We start from the raw sequence: 21,006 nt of genomic DNA on the forward strand, positions 1-21,006 counted from the left end.
AAGGCCTCCCAAACCACAGTTTTCCTACTCTCTCTCTTTTGGTATCCTGCCTCCATCCCACATTTGGCCATCCATGGTGATGGTGACGGGATCTGGCATTTCTGGGCTGACCTGGAGGCGCTGGCACAGGGTGCCCAGAGAAGCTGTGGCTGCCCCATCCCTGGCAGTGTTCAAGGCCAGGTTGGACACAGGGGCTTGGAGCAACCTGCTCTAGTGGAAGGTGTCCCTGCCCATGGCAGGGGTTGGAACTGGATGAGTTTTAAGGTCCAGTCCAACCCAAACCATTCTATGGTGATTCTATTACCTTTGATGCTATAGCAGGCAAGTATATTTCTCTCAGATGCCATAATATGTACAATCTTAACCTAAAGCCTCCCGAGCTCACCCACGATCCCCAAATCCAGGGTTTTTACCTGACTTCCAAATGCAGAACCAGCAGGCAGCGGTCAGCCATCTCTTGGAAAGACCTGGCCAGCTCACTGAGGGTTTGCAGGATCTGTTCGGATGCAGGAAGGTGTTCCATGCTGGCATGGCTGTCCTGACCAGGAGACATGGCTAGCAAGAGAAGACAGTGACATACTTCATCAATACGACTCCCCTTTAGCAACCACAACACCTCGTCTTCTTCCATCCTAAATAGTTGTGTTCTCTCCCACCTTTAGCTGAGCAATCACATCTATAATTTGGGAGTGTATGAAGCAACAAACTGCTTCTGCAATTGATTAAACTCCAAAGTGAATCTGAGAGGTTTAATCAACTGCCAGAATACATTTGCTTGGGAAGGTATTGCTCTGTGATGAGTATTTCTGTAGCTGCAGAATCCAGGAACATTTATCTTGCTTTGCTTGGAGAGAGAGAGAAAATTGCTGCTTGGGAGCCAAAGCACGGCACCGACACGAAAGATGGTCCTTTTTGGTCATTATAAGCTTCCTTGTGCAATCTCAAGTTAATTTTTGCCTGCCCCCATCCCTTCAGAGGCAAATGGGAGGCTTTTTTCCTTCTTGTTAATAAAACACAGCTCTTGGGCAGTAAAACAATTGAAAACCAGGTAACATGTATGAGTTGGTCATGGACCAACTACTTCCCTCTCATTGAAATCACTTTAAAAACCACTCTGAGTTTATCCCATCATCTCTTTTGGAGAGGTGTCAATGCAGATCTATCTCTGCAGCCTTCATCCCTTATATTTTATCACAGTGCCTGAACCCTGAACCTTCTCCCCTGCAATACAAACTGCTGCCACTCGAGCTAAAGACCGAGTTTCAGTAACAAGACTAACACACTATTATCATCAATTCCTCCCTAATTAGAGGAAGCATATCCCAAATATCTGAGTTTGTCTTCATTCAAGCAGCACTTCAGCAATGACTTCCTGTGATTAGCAATGTTTGAAATCAGACAGCCCTACTTAGACAACTTCCACTTGAATTAAATGATAGATTGCAAGGGACCTCCTGGATCAAGTCAGTCCCTATAAGCCCTGTGTCCCATGGCCTTGAGTATAAACTTGTGTGTATTGACTTGTTTGGATTTCTGCCCTTGCTCCTTCAGAACATCACTTCTCTAACAGTGAAGTTAAAATGTGGGATCGAATTCCCAGTCAAAACGTATTCACTGATGTTTTATATTTGGTTCTTCATGTGCCAACATTATTATTTGCCTTATGGAGTTCTCCATCCCTGGCAGCCCTTCATAGAAACATTTAGGTTGGAAAAGACCCTTAAGACCATCAAGTCCAACTGTTACCCCAGCACTGCCAAGCCCACCGCTAAACCATGTCACTAAGCACCACATCTACAGGTCTTTTAAATACCTCCAGGGATGGCTGTTGCTTGACAGAAGCAACTCTCTGCACCCCTTCTGGTTTCAATCAGTTTGTCCTGAATATGGTTAACCAGAGCCCTATGCTTGTGCCACAATGGGACTAGAGCTTTCCCCTAGGAAACACTCTTTTGCTCTCCCATATCTGCTGTTTTTCATAGTTGCTGCACATTTCCAGCTCAGTTGTTCTGGGATCAACCTGGATAATGGAGGTATGTTATCTGCTGGCTTTAAGAAACATCTCCTTCTCTCTTTCCTTGCACTAACATCCATTACATGACAAACACTCAGCCAGACACCAATGCAGCTTTGCACAGAAAGGATCTGTACATCACCAAGGACAATAAACTTGCATTTGATGGAGACTGATTAAGTAAATGTCACTTGCTGCTGTTTGTACAGCCAAAGACCAGCTTGGAAAGCAGAACCAACTCTGAGCTGTGGATTTGCTCCTAAAATTAAACACACCTTCAGATCTAGTCTGGAAAGAAAAGAAGAAACAGAACGAGGAGATAAAAAGCCTCAATTTTGTGTGAAATCAATGGAAACGGAGGTAAACACACAAGACAGAACTGCACAATTAAAGGACAGTGGCAATGCAAAAGGATTGCACGCAGCAAAGTGCCTAATTGTGCGTCTAAATGTACTGTGAATTAAAGCAGAGAAAAGCGTGCATGGATGAAGCCTTGTAAAACACAGCTCCTGGAAGTAGCCTTCTTCAGCAGCTCCTGCAATCACAGCTGGATTTATGAAGGTCTTTTTTTTAACCAAGGAGCATGGTAGAGAAATTCACAGCTTGGCAAATGCTGCTGTACATAATGAACTGGCCTGGAGCGTAAAGGAGAAATAAAGAGTGAAATGAAGGTGACAATCCAGCCAGGAATAACACAGATGCCCCCTCCCAACACTGCTCCCAGCCTCCCTCTGCTCACTGGAGTCTCTCCCACAAAGAAAATGGAATTATCAGCGAGGGGGTGATGGGCTTATTTACACAGCTTCTTATTTCCAGATAAGGGTGTTAAGAGATGTCTCTCGGAAGGTGCTTTGGAAGAGCTGTTTGTGCAGCTGCACCCACCTTCCAGCTTCAAGACCTTCAAGTGACATTTGTTTCCCTGGAGGGTGGCAGGACTTTTGGCTCAGGATCAGGTTTAAGGGTGCTTATTTGGTCACAGCAGAAAGCAGGAAACGTCACCTTTATTATGAGGGGAAAAAAAACCATCTATTTTCAGTAAGAAATCCTACATTTTGAGAAGTTTCTATCAGCCCCACTCCTGGAGATGGACTCTCTGCAAGAATCATCTCTCTTTAGCAGTGCTGGGGCTGCAGCCTCTGGTATGATCGTGCCAACTTGCTGCAGCATTGCCTCCCTGCAAGCATTGGAGATGGATGGACGCATCATCCGAAACGCAAGAGTCAGCTCATTTCTGCAATGGAGAGATACATGCACAATTTTTCTACTCTCCAGAATTCATTTACAGCAATTTAAGTGAAGCTGTAATTATATTTGTCAGTGGAGATAAGAGGAGGAGGGAGACGGGGGACAATCTGCTCCTTATTTAAAGCCAGAGCGCTGAAGTCCTTCTGGGTGTTCAGAGCCCCCATGGCATGGAGGTGATGGTGTCCCTGCCCATGGCAGGGGGTTGGAACTGGATGATCTTAAGGTCCTTTCCAACCCTAACTATTCTGATTCTATGATTCTATGATGGTTTGGGGGATGCACACCAACTCCCATGCACAATGAGGACACTGAAGTGTACTTTTGCTTTCTGAGATCAAAGGAAGCCTTTCAGAGCCCATCAATTTTCCCTTCTCCTTTGGACATTCACTTCACAGCCCATGAGAAAATCCCATTACTTTAAGTCTCACTCAAGACAGTTTTACTCCATCATTCTTGGCAAGAAGAAGCCACGTAAAGAGCTGCAGCAGCAGAAATTAATCAGAGTCTTAATTATGAAGGGAGACTTGATTTAAATGTAATTTGGAGCTGGCTTTGGAGTTGGCCAGTTCTTTGGGCAAAGGGGCGAATGGGCAAATGCCCTGCATTGCATGGACTTTCACTACACCAGAGCATACTTTGAGTCCTCTACTGAAGAGGGAGGTATCTCCAATTGAAATGTTGGAAAAGCAAACCAGCAGATCAGCAGCCATCCCTCCTTCTTCCCTTTCTTCTCCTTCATAACCCATTTACACTAAGTTGAACATGAGCTTTCCTGGCCAACAAAATACCAGCGGGTGTGTAAGCAGTGGCCACCTTGCTCCATTGGCCCTTATGATCATGCAACTCAACAGATGGATTTCATTTGTCTTAAGTGAACTTCCTGTGCTGCTGGGTAAGAGTTATGGTTTGTTTGGGGTTTCTTCTAGCTTGCTGTAGGCACAGCCAAGGCTTCTCACTCCAAGGAGAAGGAATGTTCCATTCCAGCAAACCTGAGAAAAATAAACTTAACACACTTGTTGTCAGCACTGATTTCAATCATTTTGCAATTCAGTGCAATGCTGGTGCCTCCTGACAGATTGTGCCTTGTAAATCGATGGATGTAAATTGCCAGACCTCTGGAATATTAAACAAAACCTGCCATGTTACCCCTAAACAAACCTTGGAACCAACTGAGGTCTATAGCAGTGCATCCTGCCTGCTCCCCGCTTGAGCACAGTGACCACAAACAGATCTGAATGATTTAATAGCAGAAGGAGAAAAATCAATCTAAGGTTACAGGCTCTGCCTTGGCTCCAATGCGACCTGAACATGAGAAATAAACCTCCAACATGCTCAGGCTTTCTATAGCACTACACACATTTGCTGTAGAGGGGAAAGCAGAAAGGCTCACTGAGGCAAAAATCCCTCTTATTTGGAACAGGGATGCAGTATGAAACGCTTGCTGTGCCCCATAGGTAGCATTAGGGACCAGCTCACAGCCTTTAAAACTTTAATTCCTTACTCCCTTCCTCTCCAGAAAAGGAAACTCCAAATAGTTGCAAACACACACACAGAAAATGGAATCTGTTATGGGTTATGTGCTGGATTACACCTTTAGAGGCTCAGGGTTAACTCTTCTCTCTGTTGGAGACTTTTCTGGGGCTCTCATGCACTGCTTTCTCTTTCTATGCTTTAGTTCCCAGCATGCAAAACCTGGATAACGTTGTTTTTATCCATCATTACTATCCAAGCTGACTGAGTTCTCCACATCTCCTGTTCCTACAGCTGTTAGTATCACGAGGTCATGATGCCACTGGGAGATGAAATGGCTACTCCAGCACCAACAAGAAAGAAGAATATCTAGATATTTAAAGGAAAAAGCATTGGGTGAAGTTGGGAAGAATTAGATATGTGATTATAGTGGGGTTCCTTTGAAGGAAATAGAGTGTATCAGTACAATGTGCACATTAGATGCAACATCAAGGACTTATTTCTGAAGGAAGACATATGCCAGGTGATCTCTGTCTTCTGAAGCCGAAGAGCAGGAGGAAACTAATACTTTTTTAAACATGTCACCATTAAAAAACCACTTCTCTTTCTGTTAAGCCACAATCTGTTCATCTGGGCCAGAGCTGAGTACAGAAGAGCTGTTGCTGTGGTGATGCTGGTAAGCAAGAGCTTTGGGAGGTGACAGGAATGTTGTTGAGATGCCCATAGCCTCACTGAAAGGTGACATAGGTAGCACAGGGCATCATCTCCATGCAGCTGTATGGAGATAGCTGCATTCAGCTGCAGAGACATGTTAGAATGTGCTGGAGATTAAAAAGCGTAAAGAACCAAAGAGAACCAGACAAAGCAAAAACAATGATTTCCTCTCGGTGAGAATAAATACCAGGACCCTCCTCCAAAGCCCTTTCTCTTTCCCTGCTTATCTTTTCTCCCACTTTGATCTCTTATCGCTCTCGAGATGCCATCCTGATCTCAGTTGGAGTGTAAGCTCTCCGAGGAGCAGGGGTCTTCTCTTTTTATCCTCTTGCAAAGTGCTCTGCACACCTGCAGTGCTTGAGAAATAATGAACAACAACAACAACAACTATACGCCACCCATATGGCCACTTGGACCAGTTTCTGGCTGCCGGAGTATTATTTGAAGCTCTAAGGCATAGATCACTCACTGCCTACCTCTAAATTGCTCTGTTTGGGGATCTCAGAGCTGCGGCTTTATAGAAAAGGACTGGAATGAGACATAAAATCTGGAACTGGATTTTGATTCTCCCAAAGTTCATGAGATTCATTTCAGAGCTACAGGAATTCAGGAACCAAAGCTAGATTTTGGGCTTGACATCCTCCTCCTTCCTTTTCACAAGTGTGAACCTTTGGGCATAAAGTATTTATGCAGATGTTGCTGCATTGCTCCTCTTTAGCTAAATTGTTCTCTTTATAGGTTTTAAATAGAAAGAGAGAAATCAGTAACAGCAGTGACATCTCTTAGGATTTCCAAGATCATAGAATGGTCTGCATTGGAAGGGACCCTTAAAGGTCATCTAGTCCAACCTTCAACCTTCCTCCTTGGCCCTGATCCCTGCAAAGCTCTGAGACATCGAGAACATTTATCACAGCTGACCATAGCAATTGACAGAGAAATACGGGAGAGACCAGGGATTCTTGCTAAAATAAGACAAATACCAAGAAAGGACATACTTTAAGAGGTTGAGACCTTTCAAACAAGAGATGAGAGGATGGAATTGTCTAAATACTCAGCACTGGTCCAGCTCACCTTTTACTGGGATCAACGGCAAAACCACTCGCTGGTGCTGAAGGGGCAAAGTTATGCCAACACTTAAAGGACAAGAAGAAATAAAGAGAAAGCAAGCTCAGGGACTCATTAATAGTACTCATACCAAATTCCTACTAATGAACTCTGGTCTCTAGTAGTGGCAACCAGGACCGTATGGGAAGATACTTAAGGAAGGGATTTTCTCTTGAGGTTCTAATAAGGATGGAGAAGGAAAGAGCACTTGTGCCCCAAACTTGTGAAAAGCAAGAAAAAGCTGAAGGCTGGCATTGAGATCTTCCTTCCATGCCCCTCTGCCCTTCCCTCCATGCTAAAACTCAACTGTGTGAGAGGGGGACAAAGCAGCATGGAGGAAAAAAATCACTGCGACCCCATTGGCGATGAGTGGTGATAAGCAGGCTGGGCTGCAGTCCCCATCAGTTCAGTAAACACTAATGATGAGGAGAGCACAGACTGTCACTGGTGATAAAGGACGGGCTAAACACTCTATTAGTTTTTCATTTTGTGAATTAATGTTTTCTTATGGCGTGTGTACACTTGCCACTTAATGAATTGTCTCGTTAGAGCTGCCTGCGGAGCTCCTCGTCTGCCTCTGCTGGCGGGCATAAATTTCACCAGGAAATTAGCACTGTGAAATAGGCAATAACTCCTCCAAAAGTGGTTTGTTTGCCATTACCTTCTGCGAACATGCAGCCTCAGAAAAGGCATTATCAGGAGGGACAAAAAGGTGTTTCCGAGGGCAAAAAGTGCGGTGGGAGATATGACTTCCATCATATGACAACCCACTGGTTTGGTTGCTTAACACTTTCCTTTAAGCACTTTGCATTCAAGTGTGGAAAAGGCTTGGAAAAGCCCACAAACCTCTTGATTCATATATAAAACTCTGAAGAGCAGGTTTTGTTTCACTGAATAAAGTGAAATTGTGCAGGTGCAGCTAGGAGCACGAGAGCTGTCACAGTTGAAGACATTCAATATGGAAGGATTACAGAATCATTGAATGGTTTGGGTTGGAAAGGACCTTAAGATCATCCAGTTGCAACCCCCTGCCATGGGCAGGGACACCTTCCACTAGAGCAGGTTGCTCCAAGCCCCTGTGTCCAACCTGCCCTTGAACACTGCCAGGGATGGGGCAGCCACAGCTTCTCTGGGCACCCTGTGCCAGCGCCTCAGCACCCTCACAGGGAAGAACTTCTGCCTTAGATCCAACCTAAATCTCCCGGTTTGAGTTTGAACCCATTACCCCTTGTCCTATTCCTACAGTCCCTGATGAAGAGTCCCTCTCCAGCATCCTTGTAGCCCCCTCAGACACTGGAAGCTGCTCTGAGGTCTCCACGCAGCTTCTCTTCTCCAGGCTCAACAGCCCCAATGTTCTCAGCCTGTCTCCATACGGGAGCTGCTCCAGCCCCTGATCATCCTCGTGGCCTCCTCTGGACTTGCTCCAACAGCTCCATGTCCTTCTGATGTTGAGGACACCAGAACTGCACACAGTGCTGCAAGTAGGGTCCTACCAGATCAGAGCAGAGGGGCAGGATCACCCCCTTTGACCTACTGGTCACACTTCTTTTGATTCAGCCCAGTATATGGTTGGCTTTCTGGGCTGCAAACACACACTGAAGCCAGGTCATCGGGAGCTTATCATCAACTAACACTCCAAGTCCTTCTCTGCAGGGCTGCTCTGACTCACTTTGAAAAGTCCAGGGCTTGCTGTTCCAGTGCTCCTCAACTACAAAACCTCCTCAGTGTTAAAATTCTCTGTTTTCAGTTATTTATAATGTAACTTTCTCATTCCCTACCGCTCTCAAAAATATTATTTCTTGGGCTGAATTCTACTAGCTCAGAAGTGACTTGATTTAAAAAGCTTAGTAAAAAGCCATTCATCTGCTTTTGAGCTATGGAATGTATTTGTTTGCCTGTTCAGTGTTTCCCACCCTTCTCTGTGCTTGGTCAGCCAAAACCAGCCATGTGCTTCATTTTCATTAAAGACAGGGCAAAATAACAGCTCCAGTGAAGTCAATGGAAGCTCCACTTCCATCAATCTACACAGAGCTAAAAATTCACCCCCAAAGTAATTTCTTTACCCATTTGTCACTGGTTTCAACAGGAGGAGAAGATAGTTTAAAAATTGTCAACATTATTCAAACTTAAACAGGGGAGATTTAGGTTAGAGATAAGGCAGAAGCTCTTCCCTGTGAGGGTGCTGAGGTGCTGGCACAGGGTGCCCAGAGAAGCTGTGGCTGCCCCATCCCTGGCAGTGTTCAAGGCCAGGTTGGACACAGGGACTTGGAGCAACCTGCTCTAGTGGAAGGTGTCCCTGTCCGTGGCAGGGGGTTGAAGCTGGATGAGCTTTAAGGACCCTTCCAACCCAAACCAGTCTGTGATTCTATGATTTGTGAATGAACAAGCGAAAACAAGTGAAAGGAAAACAGAAGGCAGCTGCTTCATACAAGGCACCGTGTCCTTAGAGCCATGATTTTTGCTCAACTGTTAATAAAGAATACTTCACAGCATTCTGAATCAACATAACCTATGTATCATCAAATTAACGACATGTCAATGGTATCTGAGTCGGAGCACACCAGCTCTCATTGGTGAGCATTGGGCAGGAACGCTGGGCATTTGTGAAAATACATTGTGTGAATCCAGGCAGAGGGGAACAACAGACATTTATGCCCCAACTGCATGGAAGACTTTCCACACCACTGTTAGGATATGTCCTACATGAACTGAAATGATTTTTTGGCAGCTAAAAGAAGATAAGCTTTGGCCATACACTTAGATTAGTATTAACCCCCCAAACCTATAAAGAGCTGACAACCTGCACATAAGACTTCCTCAGAACTACTAAAGATTGGTATTAGAACACTTACAAAGCAGCATATCTGAGCCTTGAACTAAAAACTGAGGGATCAAGATGTTTTGTTAAGGGACTGGTCAACCTGGGTGATGCTCCAAACCATCTGAGATTCCACGTAACTTCCCTTGCAAAGAAAAGCAGGAGTTTAACCTTTTCATTTCTTTCCTCAGACATAAAGAGCTGCATCTTGCCAATAAATGCCCTCAAAACACCACCACAAAACTTCTCTGGGGAGAAGATGTCCTGAGAGGGATCTATTTCTAAAAGGACCTTAAATCTTCCAGTCTATTGGACTCACTGGAAGAGCAAGAAACAGAATTACTGGTCAATGGGTGTCCTGATGCTCAAGAGCAGAACAGCTTTTCTTTGCAAGAGGCAAGGACAAGGTGAAGAAAGTGTAATGACGGTAAATGCAATTAAGCAGATACCTTAAGGATCTTTTTTGGCTGTTGACAATTACAGATAGAAGTGTTTTGGGAGCTGTTTGTTTTTAAGACTGGTTTGCAAAGCAAGAGGAGGAGCAGCCCGGAGGTCTGTGCTGGAAGACAAACAAGAATGAATGAATCTTGTCCAGGAGGATAGAGAAGAAGGTGTGAATATGAATATCTATGGGAACTACACAGCGTTTTCAAATGTAGGCTGAAGAATGGGAAACACACAGAATCCACTCCCAGGAAAAGAGAGAAGCACAAAGATGCCCTTAATGTAAGCAGGAACATGTCTCATTTTGCATCAGCTGCATCAGACTCGTAGTGTGACTTCTCCACAATTCCTGCTTATTTAAGAGTAATTTCTCCCAAATCCCATATGAATACAAGTGCTGGTTAGATCAGAATGATCCTACAGCCCACGAACCACAGCAAAATGACTCACTGGTGACACCAATGATTGACCATACTTTAAAGTCCTGTCACCTAGTTTTGAAGATGATTTTGCCCCACAGTAAATCTGTCACCTCTAACAAACCCAGGAGAAGCAGATGGACTGACTGCCATTAATCTTTGACACCAATGAGTTGCTTTCTTCAGAAGAGATAAACAGATCCTAATGCATTGAACCAAATGATGTGAACTGCAGGTTCTTTGGAGTTATTTCCACATAGCCTTGATTTGCTGGTGTTACTCATGAGGATCCTCGTTGTAAAATGGTTGCAAAGCACTGCTAATTAGGTCACTTATTTACATGACAATCCCCTGTGTTTAAGGCCGGTGAGTGGGAAGGAAGAAAGATGGAACAAGAGTAATTAGTGTAATCATGATGGTAAGCTAAGTGCTGACCCCACAGCACCAGATCAATAGTGGGACAGCATCACGGTGGTGTGCCTATTGTGTGAGATAAAGAACCATAAACGCTGAGCATCCAGGTCAGAAAAACAACATCTCATTTTCTAACCATTAAATATTTGATGTAAAGCATTGAGGCTGGGGAAATCTGCAACCACTAATCCATAAGAACAGCTTCGCTGCAGACATTCAAGGGAAAAAAAGGGCCCTGAAAGGCACTAGATCACTTTGACAAGAAAACAAGAGCTTTTAGTTGGCTGATGACTGTGGTGTCATTCCCTGAGATCCAAGCAAAGCAGACCCATATTTAAGCCATGGAATTTTATCACCAAAGTTACAGAACAAGCCAAATGCTCAGGTTTACCAAAGCAACCATTTTATCTTCATGAGGTCAGCAGTTCCCTGTTGGTCTCAAAGGTTAGTCCTAACACTTTGCTGTCCCAATACAAATTTTCCATGGTTTTAGTCCTCCAAAAGCCAACACAGCTCAGACGGTACCATCAGGACTCTTGTCCGCTCCCTGAATTGCTCTGCTCAGCTCTTGGTCAGCTTCAGATGGTGTTAAGAGACCAACAGACACATTTCTGCTTTCAAGTCCAAGACAATTTTGCTGAATTGGCACTTAGAGGGGAAATAATAATCCCATTTCGATATGTTAAGTCAATCCATTCAACCCAGCGGCTCTCTGGGAGAAAATACATCCATAGTGTTGCTGACAGCCCCTGGAGTCATTGATAAAAGGCTCATAAATGCTCTAAGTCAGGATGGATACTTAATATTTCCTCTCCAAATGTCTTTTGAAAGGCTTCTGCACTCTTGACACTGGATCCCTCATTAGGCTTTTACCATTCAGCATGGAGTAACTCCAGGTGACGTGATGTATCTGCTGAATCCAAGGTCTAAATATTAGCTAGGAGTCTGCAACCTGTTTATAGCAGCTTTATGTAAGTGTAGGTACATTTGTAGCTTCTATTAAAACTACTAATGGTGATTAATTAGCGTGTGATCGCAGATGGTTTGGTTTGGCCTTGACAGATGCACATTTTATGGTGGCTGAGGATAGCAAAGCTCTCCTGCCCTTGCTCAAGGGGAGTCCCACCTGGGGAAACCCATGACTCGAGGCAGGATCTCGGTTCTTGATTAAATACCAGCTCCAAGCATGCTGTGGACAATGGTGTAGCAATAAGATGACGTTGGTCATCTCTGCAGCATCCAGAGAGGTCAGAACAGGAACAGGCTGAGCTGTGTGGATATGAGCCAGGGCGATGCAGATAAGATGCCCAAGAAGACCTTTCCCTTTTGGCTTCCTCTGGTTCTCCTCTGAACCAACTAGATCTGAATGAAGATGTCCCACACCATTTTGAATCAACCGTGCCCAGGTAAAATGAATACACTTCACCTAGGTGCACGGCTTGACAACTTGATCTTATTGTAGGAGTACCTACAGCCTTGTGGTCAGCTCAGGGCATGGACAAGGTGAACTTCAGGTGTAAAACATGCTGTAGACACCAACAGGTTTAACATCCTGATCAAACAGTCTGCAAGGCAGAGGTGGAAAAGGATCACCCCAGGACACTGGATCTCCATTCAGATATGTGCACAGCGATGAGATGGAAAAAGACAGTATGGATAACCATATTATGAAGGTTCAGAGGACCTGAGAAGGGGATGTGACCACGTTTTGAGCATCTGCAGAAAAGCACCAACTGTTCACTTAGCGGAACAGCAAAGAAAAGTACTGGAAAGTGAGATTGCTTAAGAAGCTAAAATGGAAAGCTGTCATTTAGACTAAGTTATACCGAAGCAACAGATATTCATCAAATAACACAAGCACTCAAGATTCATCTTTGTAAGTTAATGGCAGACATTTTGCATTTGTTAGAAATGTGCAGCTTTTTCTGTTTCAGAAAGAAAGGTACTTTTGTGGCAATAATAAAGCAACAGCATTTGCTAAGTCCTTCTCCTGCATGAGGTCAGGCACGTGTTGATCATCTTTAATCTGGCTTTTAAATAAGGTTCTCTATTAATAGATCCCTACAAATAACAGTTCCCTGTGAGCAATCAATATAGCAAGATGTGTTACAAGTTCAGTGACAGTAAAGAAAGAATAAGCTGCAACTTGAGAGAAATATAGCCCCATTTAAGAGCTGAATTCAGTTCATTAGAAACACCAGGGTTAAACACAAAGACCCACCTGAGTTCACCACTGCTGTGTGGCCTGACTACGAAATGAAAGGCATCAATTTTACCAGTGCATCGGCCTTGATTTTCATTTGTACTCAGACCCCTTTACACCACTCTGTCAGCAGAAAGGGGCCTGAAAGTGACTGTAAATTATAGCTCCTTTACTCTGGGAGAGTGGTATAAAGGGGCTCTGCCATCAATTTTCAAAGGCATCGCTTTCTCGAGTGGTGCAGGATGCTTTCTATTAGCCATCAAAGCCTATTTCAGGACCAGGAGGCTTACAGAGCCAGGGAAAAAGGGAGGCTGACCCTCTGGTGCAAAGTGGTCCAGAATAGTCTTGATCCAGTAATGGCCTTCACTAACCTTTTCAAAGTATTTTGAGATGTATGGCTGGAAAATGTGATGCAAATGCTGGGGATTATCATTAACAAGAGCCAGGCAGTGACAGCGAGCTGCAGGATTTGGTAAAAAGCTGTAGCACAAACCTTTTTGCTCCCTCCTCTGCCTTTGGATGAAGTCACAGCTCACCCGACTGCTGCAAACCTGGAGAGGAAGTGCTGCCCATCTACAGAAGAAGTGGTGAAGGCATCTTCTGCACACTGCCCTTTGATTTTAGGGTGAAAGCACCCCTGAATAGGAGAGTGCCTCACCACCCTCGCAGTAAAAACTTCTTCCTTACATCTAACCTGAACTTTCCCTGTTTCAGTTTGAACTCATCATCCCTTGTCCTGTCACTCCAGTCCCCAATGAAGAGTCCCTCTCTGCATCCTTGTAGCCCCCTTCAGACACTGGAAGCTGCTCTGAGGTCTCCACGCAGCTTCTCTTCTCCAGGCTCAACAGCCCCAATGTTCTCAGCCTGTTTCCATACGGGAGGTGCTCCAGCCCCTGATCATCCTCATGGCCTCCTCTGGACTTGCTCCAACAGCTCCATGTCCTTCCTATGTTGGAGACACCAACTTCTTGCACGGGGGTTGCAACTGGATGATCTTATGGTCTTTTCCAACCCAAACCATTCTATGATCCTGGATAAAGAGGCTGAATGCCCTTTTAGATACTTCAGAAGGGCTAAACTCTGCCTTTGCACACCCTGCAATGCCCCTAAATAAATCTCCTCATGTTATAACACCTTAGAAACATACTATCAGTCCAAACTGGATCCTGATCATAACCAGACTCAGCTGCCAGGGAAGAGCCATGCTCCTTTTGCAACACAAATGGGTGAAGCCAATGTCTCCTGAGATTTACTGCTGGTGTCCCCATTGTGATCTTACTTCTCAGCACTTCTGCAATTAAATCTGGCTGGTTCACAACCAGATTGAGGCCTCTAATTTGGAAACTGAAGGATCACAGTGCAGTGTGTCAATGGGAATTAAGAGTGCTACAGGGAATTGTTGCATTCCTAGATAAAGCCTGTGACAGTAACAAATTCCATGCTGGCTTTTTTGTATGGTGCAAAGTACGATCTCAATTGCCTGGATGGGTGAAAAAAAAAGCCAAGAGACAAGAATCCAGTGGGAAAGGACTTCCTTGGGAAGAACAAGAGGGCTTCATCTCCCAATCTGCATATTGGCATCTGCATCACTTCGACATATTGACATCACTTAAACACCCTACTTAGGCTGTCACGGTGGGGCTGATGGCAGTGCTGGGAGCAGGAATGCCACAATTGGAGGGGCAGGCAGCATCCTGCCTGGAGCTGGGTTTCTCCACCCTCCAATATGGCTTGTGTGAAATGGGAAGGGAGAGCTGGAAAGCGATGTTCTCCCAAGGGGCTGTGCAAACCTTCCCTTTGGAAAGGGAGCGTGTCATTCCCACACTTCCCATTACACCCACGTGAAGCTGGATTAACCCAACACAAGAATTAACTCCATGTCTAATGCAAATCACCAATAAGAGACCCAGCTCTGCCAGTGAACAACTGCAATATATGTCTGTGGAGTGACAAGCAGGTAGAGAAGAAATGGCTTCAACCTCTTTTGCTGCAGGTCCAGCTTTTCTGACAGTAGCAGGGTTAAGATGTTGGAACTGGATGATCTTGTAAGGTCCCTTCTAACCCAAACCATTCTATGGTTCTATGTCCTCAAGGGCATGGCTGTCCCAGCGATGGAGGGAGCCCTCAGAGAAGGTGTCCCATGCCTCTACTCTAATACTGGGTTGCTTCCCCCATAGGTAGGCAGGGTTGAGCTGCAGAGGTTAATTCGAAATGTTATTGTTATATTATATATATAATATATATATTGTTAACCCTCAGTTATTGAGAGTTCACCTTTTAGCTTCTGCCACTGCAGACACAGGGTCAGCCTGACGCCTATTTGAAGCCAGGTTTGTGTTGAAGACTTTGAGGCTTTGCTCCTGAAGGAATCTTTGCCCTAGTGCCAACTTCCACAGGACACTAAGGGGCAGGGAGGAGCTGGCACTGAAAGTCAAAAGCTTCCACCACTTGCAAAGAAATCATTGGTTTAAGTCTGGTTTTAAAAACCGGCATGTTTTGCATCCTTTACATTTCTGAAGCTTTTCTCCTAGGAAAAGGGAAAGCATTCATGTATGTGTGTGGTTTTCACACAGTAAGATGCTCACCCAACTGCATGAACCCAGGACCTGAGGTGCTACAAAATGCCAACAAACAGCCCACAGTAAGAAAACTCAGAGGTTTTTTCCATTTCTGCCTTGATTTCAGTACCCTCCTCACACAAAGCTTCCTCTAAGGGGTCTCCTTGATGCATCTTCCTACTTTGACTAAATATTGAACCTCAGGATCAGTTTCTAAAGAGATTTTCTTTTCGTGGAGAAGGTAATGACAGGAGAGGAGGTGTCTTTCTTGAGTCTACTACTGGTGTCCTGCTTTTCTAGATAAAACAATGTACTAAAATGATATTCTTAAGGACAAGGAAGAAGGGACACAGAGAAAGTGTCAATGATACACTAGCGAACCTTTGGGCGGATGCAAGAACATCTACTTCTCTACAAACGTATGCGAGGACACAGCACATGGGCCAAAACTTTACTTCCAATAAGCCACCTAAAAGAGAAGGACAATCCTGTTTCATGTGTGCTCCAGGAGAAAGTAATTTCAAACTCCACATTTAAGCCAGTCAGTTGTTAATGCTGACTACAAGGATCTGAAGCCAGGAGATGCCAAAAGCTGGCTGGATTTAAAAGGGTAGCTGCAACTCCGTAAGCTAATGGCTAATCTTTCATCTTCCTACCTACACACAGCATGCAACCATCTTAAAAATGTAAAGCTCGTCCCAACTCCTTCATCATGCATAATAATTCCTTCTTTGTTAAATATTCAAAGGGCTTCAGAAGGCTGAAGCTCTGGCAAGGAAAAAGGATGAGTTTATGTTCTATCTGCATATGACAAGGCAGAGAAGCAGGAGAGGAAAAGAGGAAACCCTACTTCCATTTTCCATATAAAACCTATTTAAAATTTACTTGACTTCCTCAGTTAATTCATCTTCCAGCAATTTTAATCCTTAAATGGTTATTGTTAAAAAGAAGTTTGTATTCCCTCAAAAGACAAGAGCAAAAGAAAATGACTTTGTCATATCTGACTGGTCCAGAAAATATAAAATCCAATTCTGAAGGAGTGCAGATAAGGGAAGAGCTATGGAAGAGCCATCAGCTTAGCAAACACTAAATAATGAAGAATGCAGAGACTGCCCAGCATGATAAAGCACTCTATTAGCAAGACTGTTTTTAAATGAGTGATAATTGTGGCACAGCCACAGCAGAAGGTTATTGAATTTTTATCTCTAGGAAGGGGCGTTTCACAGCCTAAAGCCACCAACAGGTAGTCCTCTTTTTAGCATTTCCCAAACCATGCCCATAGCTGCCCAACTCCACCTGAATACTTACAGTGACGCCTATAAATCATAGAATCATAGAATGGTTTGTGTTGGAAGGGACCTTAAAGCTCATCCAGTTCCAACCCCCTGCCACAGGCAGGGACACCTTCCACTAGAGCAGGTTGCTCCAAGCCCCTGTGTCCAACCTGGCCTTGAACACTGCCAGGGATGGGGCAGCCACAGCTTCTCTGGGCACCCTGTGCCAGTGCCTCAGCACCCTCACAGGGAAGAACTTCTTCCTTACCTGCAACCTGAACTTCCCCTGTTTCAGTCTGAACCCATCACTCCTTGTCCTATCACTACAGTCTCTGATGAAGAGCTCTCCTCTGGCATCCTTGCCTGTTTGCAGCCAAGGAAGCTTTGCTGGAAAAGCTACCAACTTTCTACCAGGAAGGAATACAGGAACACCACTGGCATGTTACGAACCTGTTGCAGAAGATGGTATTTCTGGCATTGCATCAAAAATTCTGGTCCCAATCGCTCACTATGTGCTTTGATGGTGCCCTGAGTGGGACCAAGATTTAATGTCAAGTTGCTGGGCCAGAAAACAGAAATGACCAAAGACCTGTATGTGTGCTCTCATCATGCATTGGCCAACATGTGGTAAGTATGAAAGATAAACTCCCACCACTGCTATCGATGATGAGATTACTGCTCTTGTTCAAGCACAGACACTTCAACACAGCACCTAGTCCAAGGAGAGAAATAAAGCAGAAGACAGAGTTCTTCAAAGGAATATAACAACTGCTGTCTACCCAAAGTCAGCTACCCAAAAAGTGAGCTGGGTGACCAACAGCCCCTTGACTTGTGTATGAGAACCACTGATTCCAGCTGATTTGAATTGGAATGGTTGGGTTTCACCTGGGCATATCTTAAAGTCAAAGTTACTGATGCTGAAACGACAAAGCTGGCTGCACTTATGGTGATCTGAATCCAAACCTGGTGAGCTTCAGTGCGTGGCAGAAACCCCCTTTATTTAGCTCTGCTTTTGTCAGTTATTCCCTCTCCTCCCTCCCCTTGATGCTCATTGCTGTGGCTTCCAGCAATGAGATGCTCAGATACTCAGATGATCAAACCACGACAGAAGAGAACAGAGTAATTCAGATAACAGTTGAGTGTTATGGAATTAACATTGTATGAACCTTTAAAACAATAAGGAGTTCTCATTTTTCCTCCTCCCTGCTCAGTCCAACCATATTCACATTGCTCTTCTCCTCCTGCCCAAGTGGGATGGAAAGAGACATCTTATCTCAATTTTCCTTTGTTGTTCATTCTTATTCTTCCTCAAAAGAACTGCACTCCCCTCTATATCACTGGAGCTTGATGGATTTGTAAATACACCTGAATTATTCCACCACCTCTGCCCCACGGCATCACTTTTTACTTCTCCCATATAGATTGCAGTCAGCTCTACTGATGTTCCATTTATGAGATATACTCCACCAGGTTTCATTTATAACCAGGAGTTCAAGAGCCTCTAACATTTTCCAACACTCCTCGTTCTTCCTCTTGTTTCAGATCCTCCTGACATTTGTGTACAGAGATTTTAGTGCATTGGTATAAAGTTATTACAAAGGAAGATGAATTTTTATTGTCAGGAGGACACTGCCAAGTGAAATACTACACTTTGTACTTTTATGTTTATTCACTGCTCTGTGTAACATCCTCTCAGAAAGCTGAAAGTCAGGCTCATGCCCTTTAATGGTTGGAAAACACTATTAAATAATCTAAGTTTCAACTAGAGCTGAACTTATAAATGATGTTTAGGTTTTTAACAGCTTCTGACTGTCAGAGCACAACTCCTCAGCCCCAAGAACTCCCCCAGGAACTAAAGTGCTCTGAATAAATATTTGGCTACTGAACACTGATAGCATTTTCCATTGCGTTTGGGTTTCTTTTGTTCCATGAAGATCTCACCTTGTGAGAGTAGAGGTCATTCAGGAATTGAGAACTCAAAGTATGGGTTATAGGAATATTAAAGCTACCTGTAGTATTTTGGGTCTTTAATTGTTACCTGATGGGATAATCTTCATTATCCTTCTGGATCCCAATGAACTGATAGTGGACAGGTGGAGTGAAGAGTTTAGAGGTCCTGCTCTAGAGCAGAGTTATATAAGAGTTATAACTCTTATAAGAGTTATATATGAGTTATATATGTTATAAGGATTGCCAGTCAACCAGAGATGCACTGCTGTCAGGGAACAATGTTCCAGGTTGGACGGGGCTTGGAGCAATGTGGTCTAGTAGAAAGTGTCGCTGCCCATGGCAGGGGGTTGGAACTGGAGCTTTAAGCTTCATTCCCACCCAAACCAATCTATGATTCTATGATAATAACTTTTACAGAGATATAACACTAGGACTTTATTTAGCACCTACAAATATCCCAGAAAATAAGGCTGAGGTGATTTTTAATGCCAAATTCCCACAAGAGCTCAGAAGATCTGGCTGCCCTTAGTCCTGCTCCTCTATGGGTACCTTCCCCTGGGACTCTACTCCATATTTACATGATGAAGTGCAGAAATGCCATGTATTCTCCCTACATCTCCATGTATCCTGGGATACCACCAAGCTGTGTGGACGTTTTTATGCAACACTTTTCACAGAATCATAGAACAGTTTGGGTTGGAAGGGACCTTCAAATGTCATCTAGTCCAACCCCCTGGAATGAGCAGGGACATCTTCAACTAGATCAGGTTGCTCACAACCACATCCAGCCTGGCCTTGAATGTCTCCAGGGATGGTGCATCCACCACCTCTCTGGGCAACCTTTTCTCCTCTGCTCCTCATTTACAACATAGTGTAGATGCCTCCTTCCACACCCGAGGCAGCTGCATTTAATATAACCCCAAGACAACAGGGGATGTTCAGTATTTGTAAAACACACACTGTTTTACTACAGGGATCTAGGGCAGTATGAATTGCTCTAACAAATGCACAGCCACCTCCCCGGCGTCTGCCTGTGACACAGGACAGCTCTTGGGAATGGCTCAGTAGGCAGCTGAGACCCAAACCTTTGTCCTAGGAGAAGCTTAATCCCAGGTCAGCTGAGCTGTAGGTGGCTCACTGTAAGTTAATAACGGTGGAAAGGTGGAAAAGCAGCAGAGCTGAGGTCTGTTTATATCGAGCTATACTTCTGGGGCACAGCTACAACCCTCCCCTGAACGTGACCCCGTGCAGACAATGCCAGTGACAGCAATAAGAAGAGAAGCAACACTAATCACGTCTCCAGCACTTTCCAGACAGAGAAAAATCACTATTCCCTGGGGGAAGGAGCAAAAGCTGCACAAAGGAGGAGCAAAAGAAGCAGAGAGAAGCGAAACGATCTCACAAAGGTAATGCAGGCAATCCCTGACAGCCACGAGCATCTCCAGGCTCCCCTGCCTCTGCCCTCCTGGCACTTTGCTTCACCAAGGGTTGCTTCTGCTTTTGCATCAGTGCCCTGGTGACACGCACATGAGGGCATTCCTCATTAAAAGCTGTGCAGTTTCTCTCCTGAATGTATAATACACACCTAGTTTTAAATATTCAGTGATCTAGCGATGTTTTAAAGGAAACGAAACCTGTCTCAGCGCTGATACCTGCTCCTGTGCAGGGACAGCTGAAAAGCTCAAGCTTTGAAAGCCCCTTTAGAGCTTATGCTAGAAGTGATGCTCCTGGCACCCTCACATGGTGCCCACCACAGGCTGAGCAGATGCCACACCGCAGCATTCACCAGGAAGAAAGAGATGAAGCTGCTTTGTTTTCTGCTTCCCTCTGACATAAACCCGCTTTGAAATCAAGAACAAAAGATGCCCACTCCTGCTCAAATCACGTATTTATGCTGATTTTTTTCCATTTCTAAGACAAAGGTTCTCCTGTGGGAGCTACTTACTCTGGGAGGCTGAGAGGTTGGTGAAGGCTGCCTTGGTACGACCTGCTAACCACTCCAGGCTCTCGTGCATGTTGGCCAAGGCCTTTAGGTCGCTGACATCCCGCAGGATCTCCTGTTGAGGGATGAGTTTATCTCCCAGGTTGCCAATGAGAACTTCTGACTCTTTGCCAAAAGCAGCCCTGAAATGCAAACCGAAGCCAATGTCAGAAACACAGCGTGGGACAGCAGGGGAAAGACATCAGTTACACCATGGAGAAGGTCCAACCAGCCAGATTAGAACTGTTCCAGTGTGGGGTCTCAAGAATGTTGGCTGGTGGAGTTTTTGAAGTCTTGGTACAGTGAATGACACCTCTATCTCAGGGAGGTTATTTTCTATCCTTCTCCCTGCATTTACAATCTCCGACTTTCATCTCATTCCTCATAGTTACAAACTC

At 44.6% G+C, this 21,006-nt stretch overlaps 1 protein-coding gene across 2 annotated transcripts in view; it reads right to left on the reverse strand.

Moving 5' to 3' along the window:
* The window catches only part of EXOC4 (exocyst complex component 4), a 396,577-nt gene that overhangs the window by 37,057 nt on the left and 338,514 nt on the right, over positions 1 to 21,006 (reverse strand). For both annotated transcript variants that reach the window (XM_030480709.1, XM_030480710.1), the window contains exons 14-15: positions 20,573 to 20,751; positions 414 to 555 (exon numbers count right to left, since the gene is read on the reverse strand). In XM_030480709.1, the coding sequence (XP_030336569.1) occupies positions 414 to 555; positions 20,573 to 20,751 (321 nt within the window). The remainder of the gene's footprint in view (positions 1 to 413; positions 556 to 20,572; positions 20,752 to 21,006) is intronic.

Source organism: Strigops habroptila, chromosome 3 (assembly GCF_004027225.2).
Source record: "Strigops habroptila isolate Jane chromosome 3, bStrHab1.2.pri, whole genome shotgun sequence".
Taxonomy (NCBI): Eukaryota; Metazoa; Chordata; class Aves; order Psittaciformes; family Psittacidae; genus Strigops; species Strigops habroptila.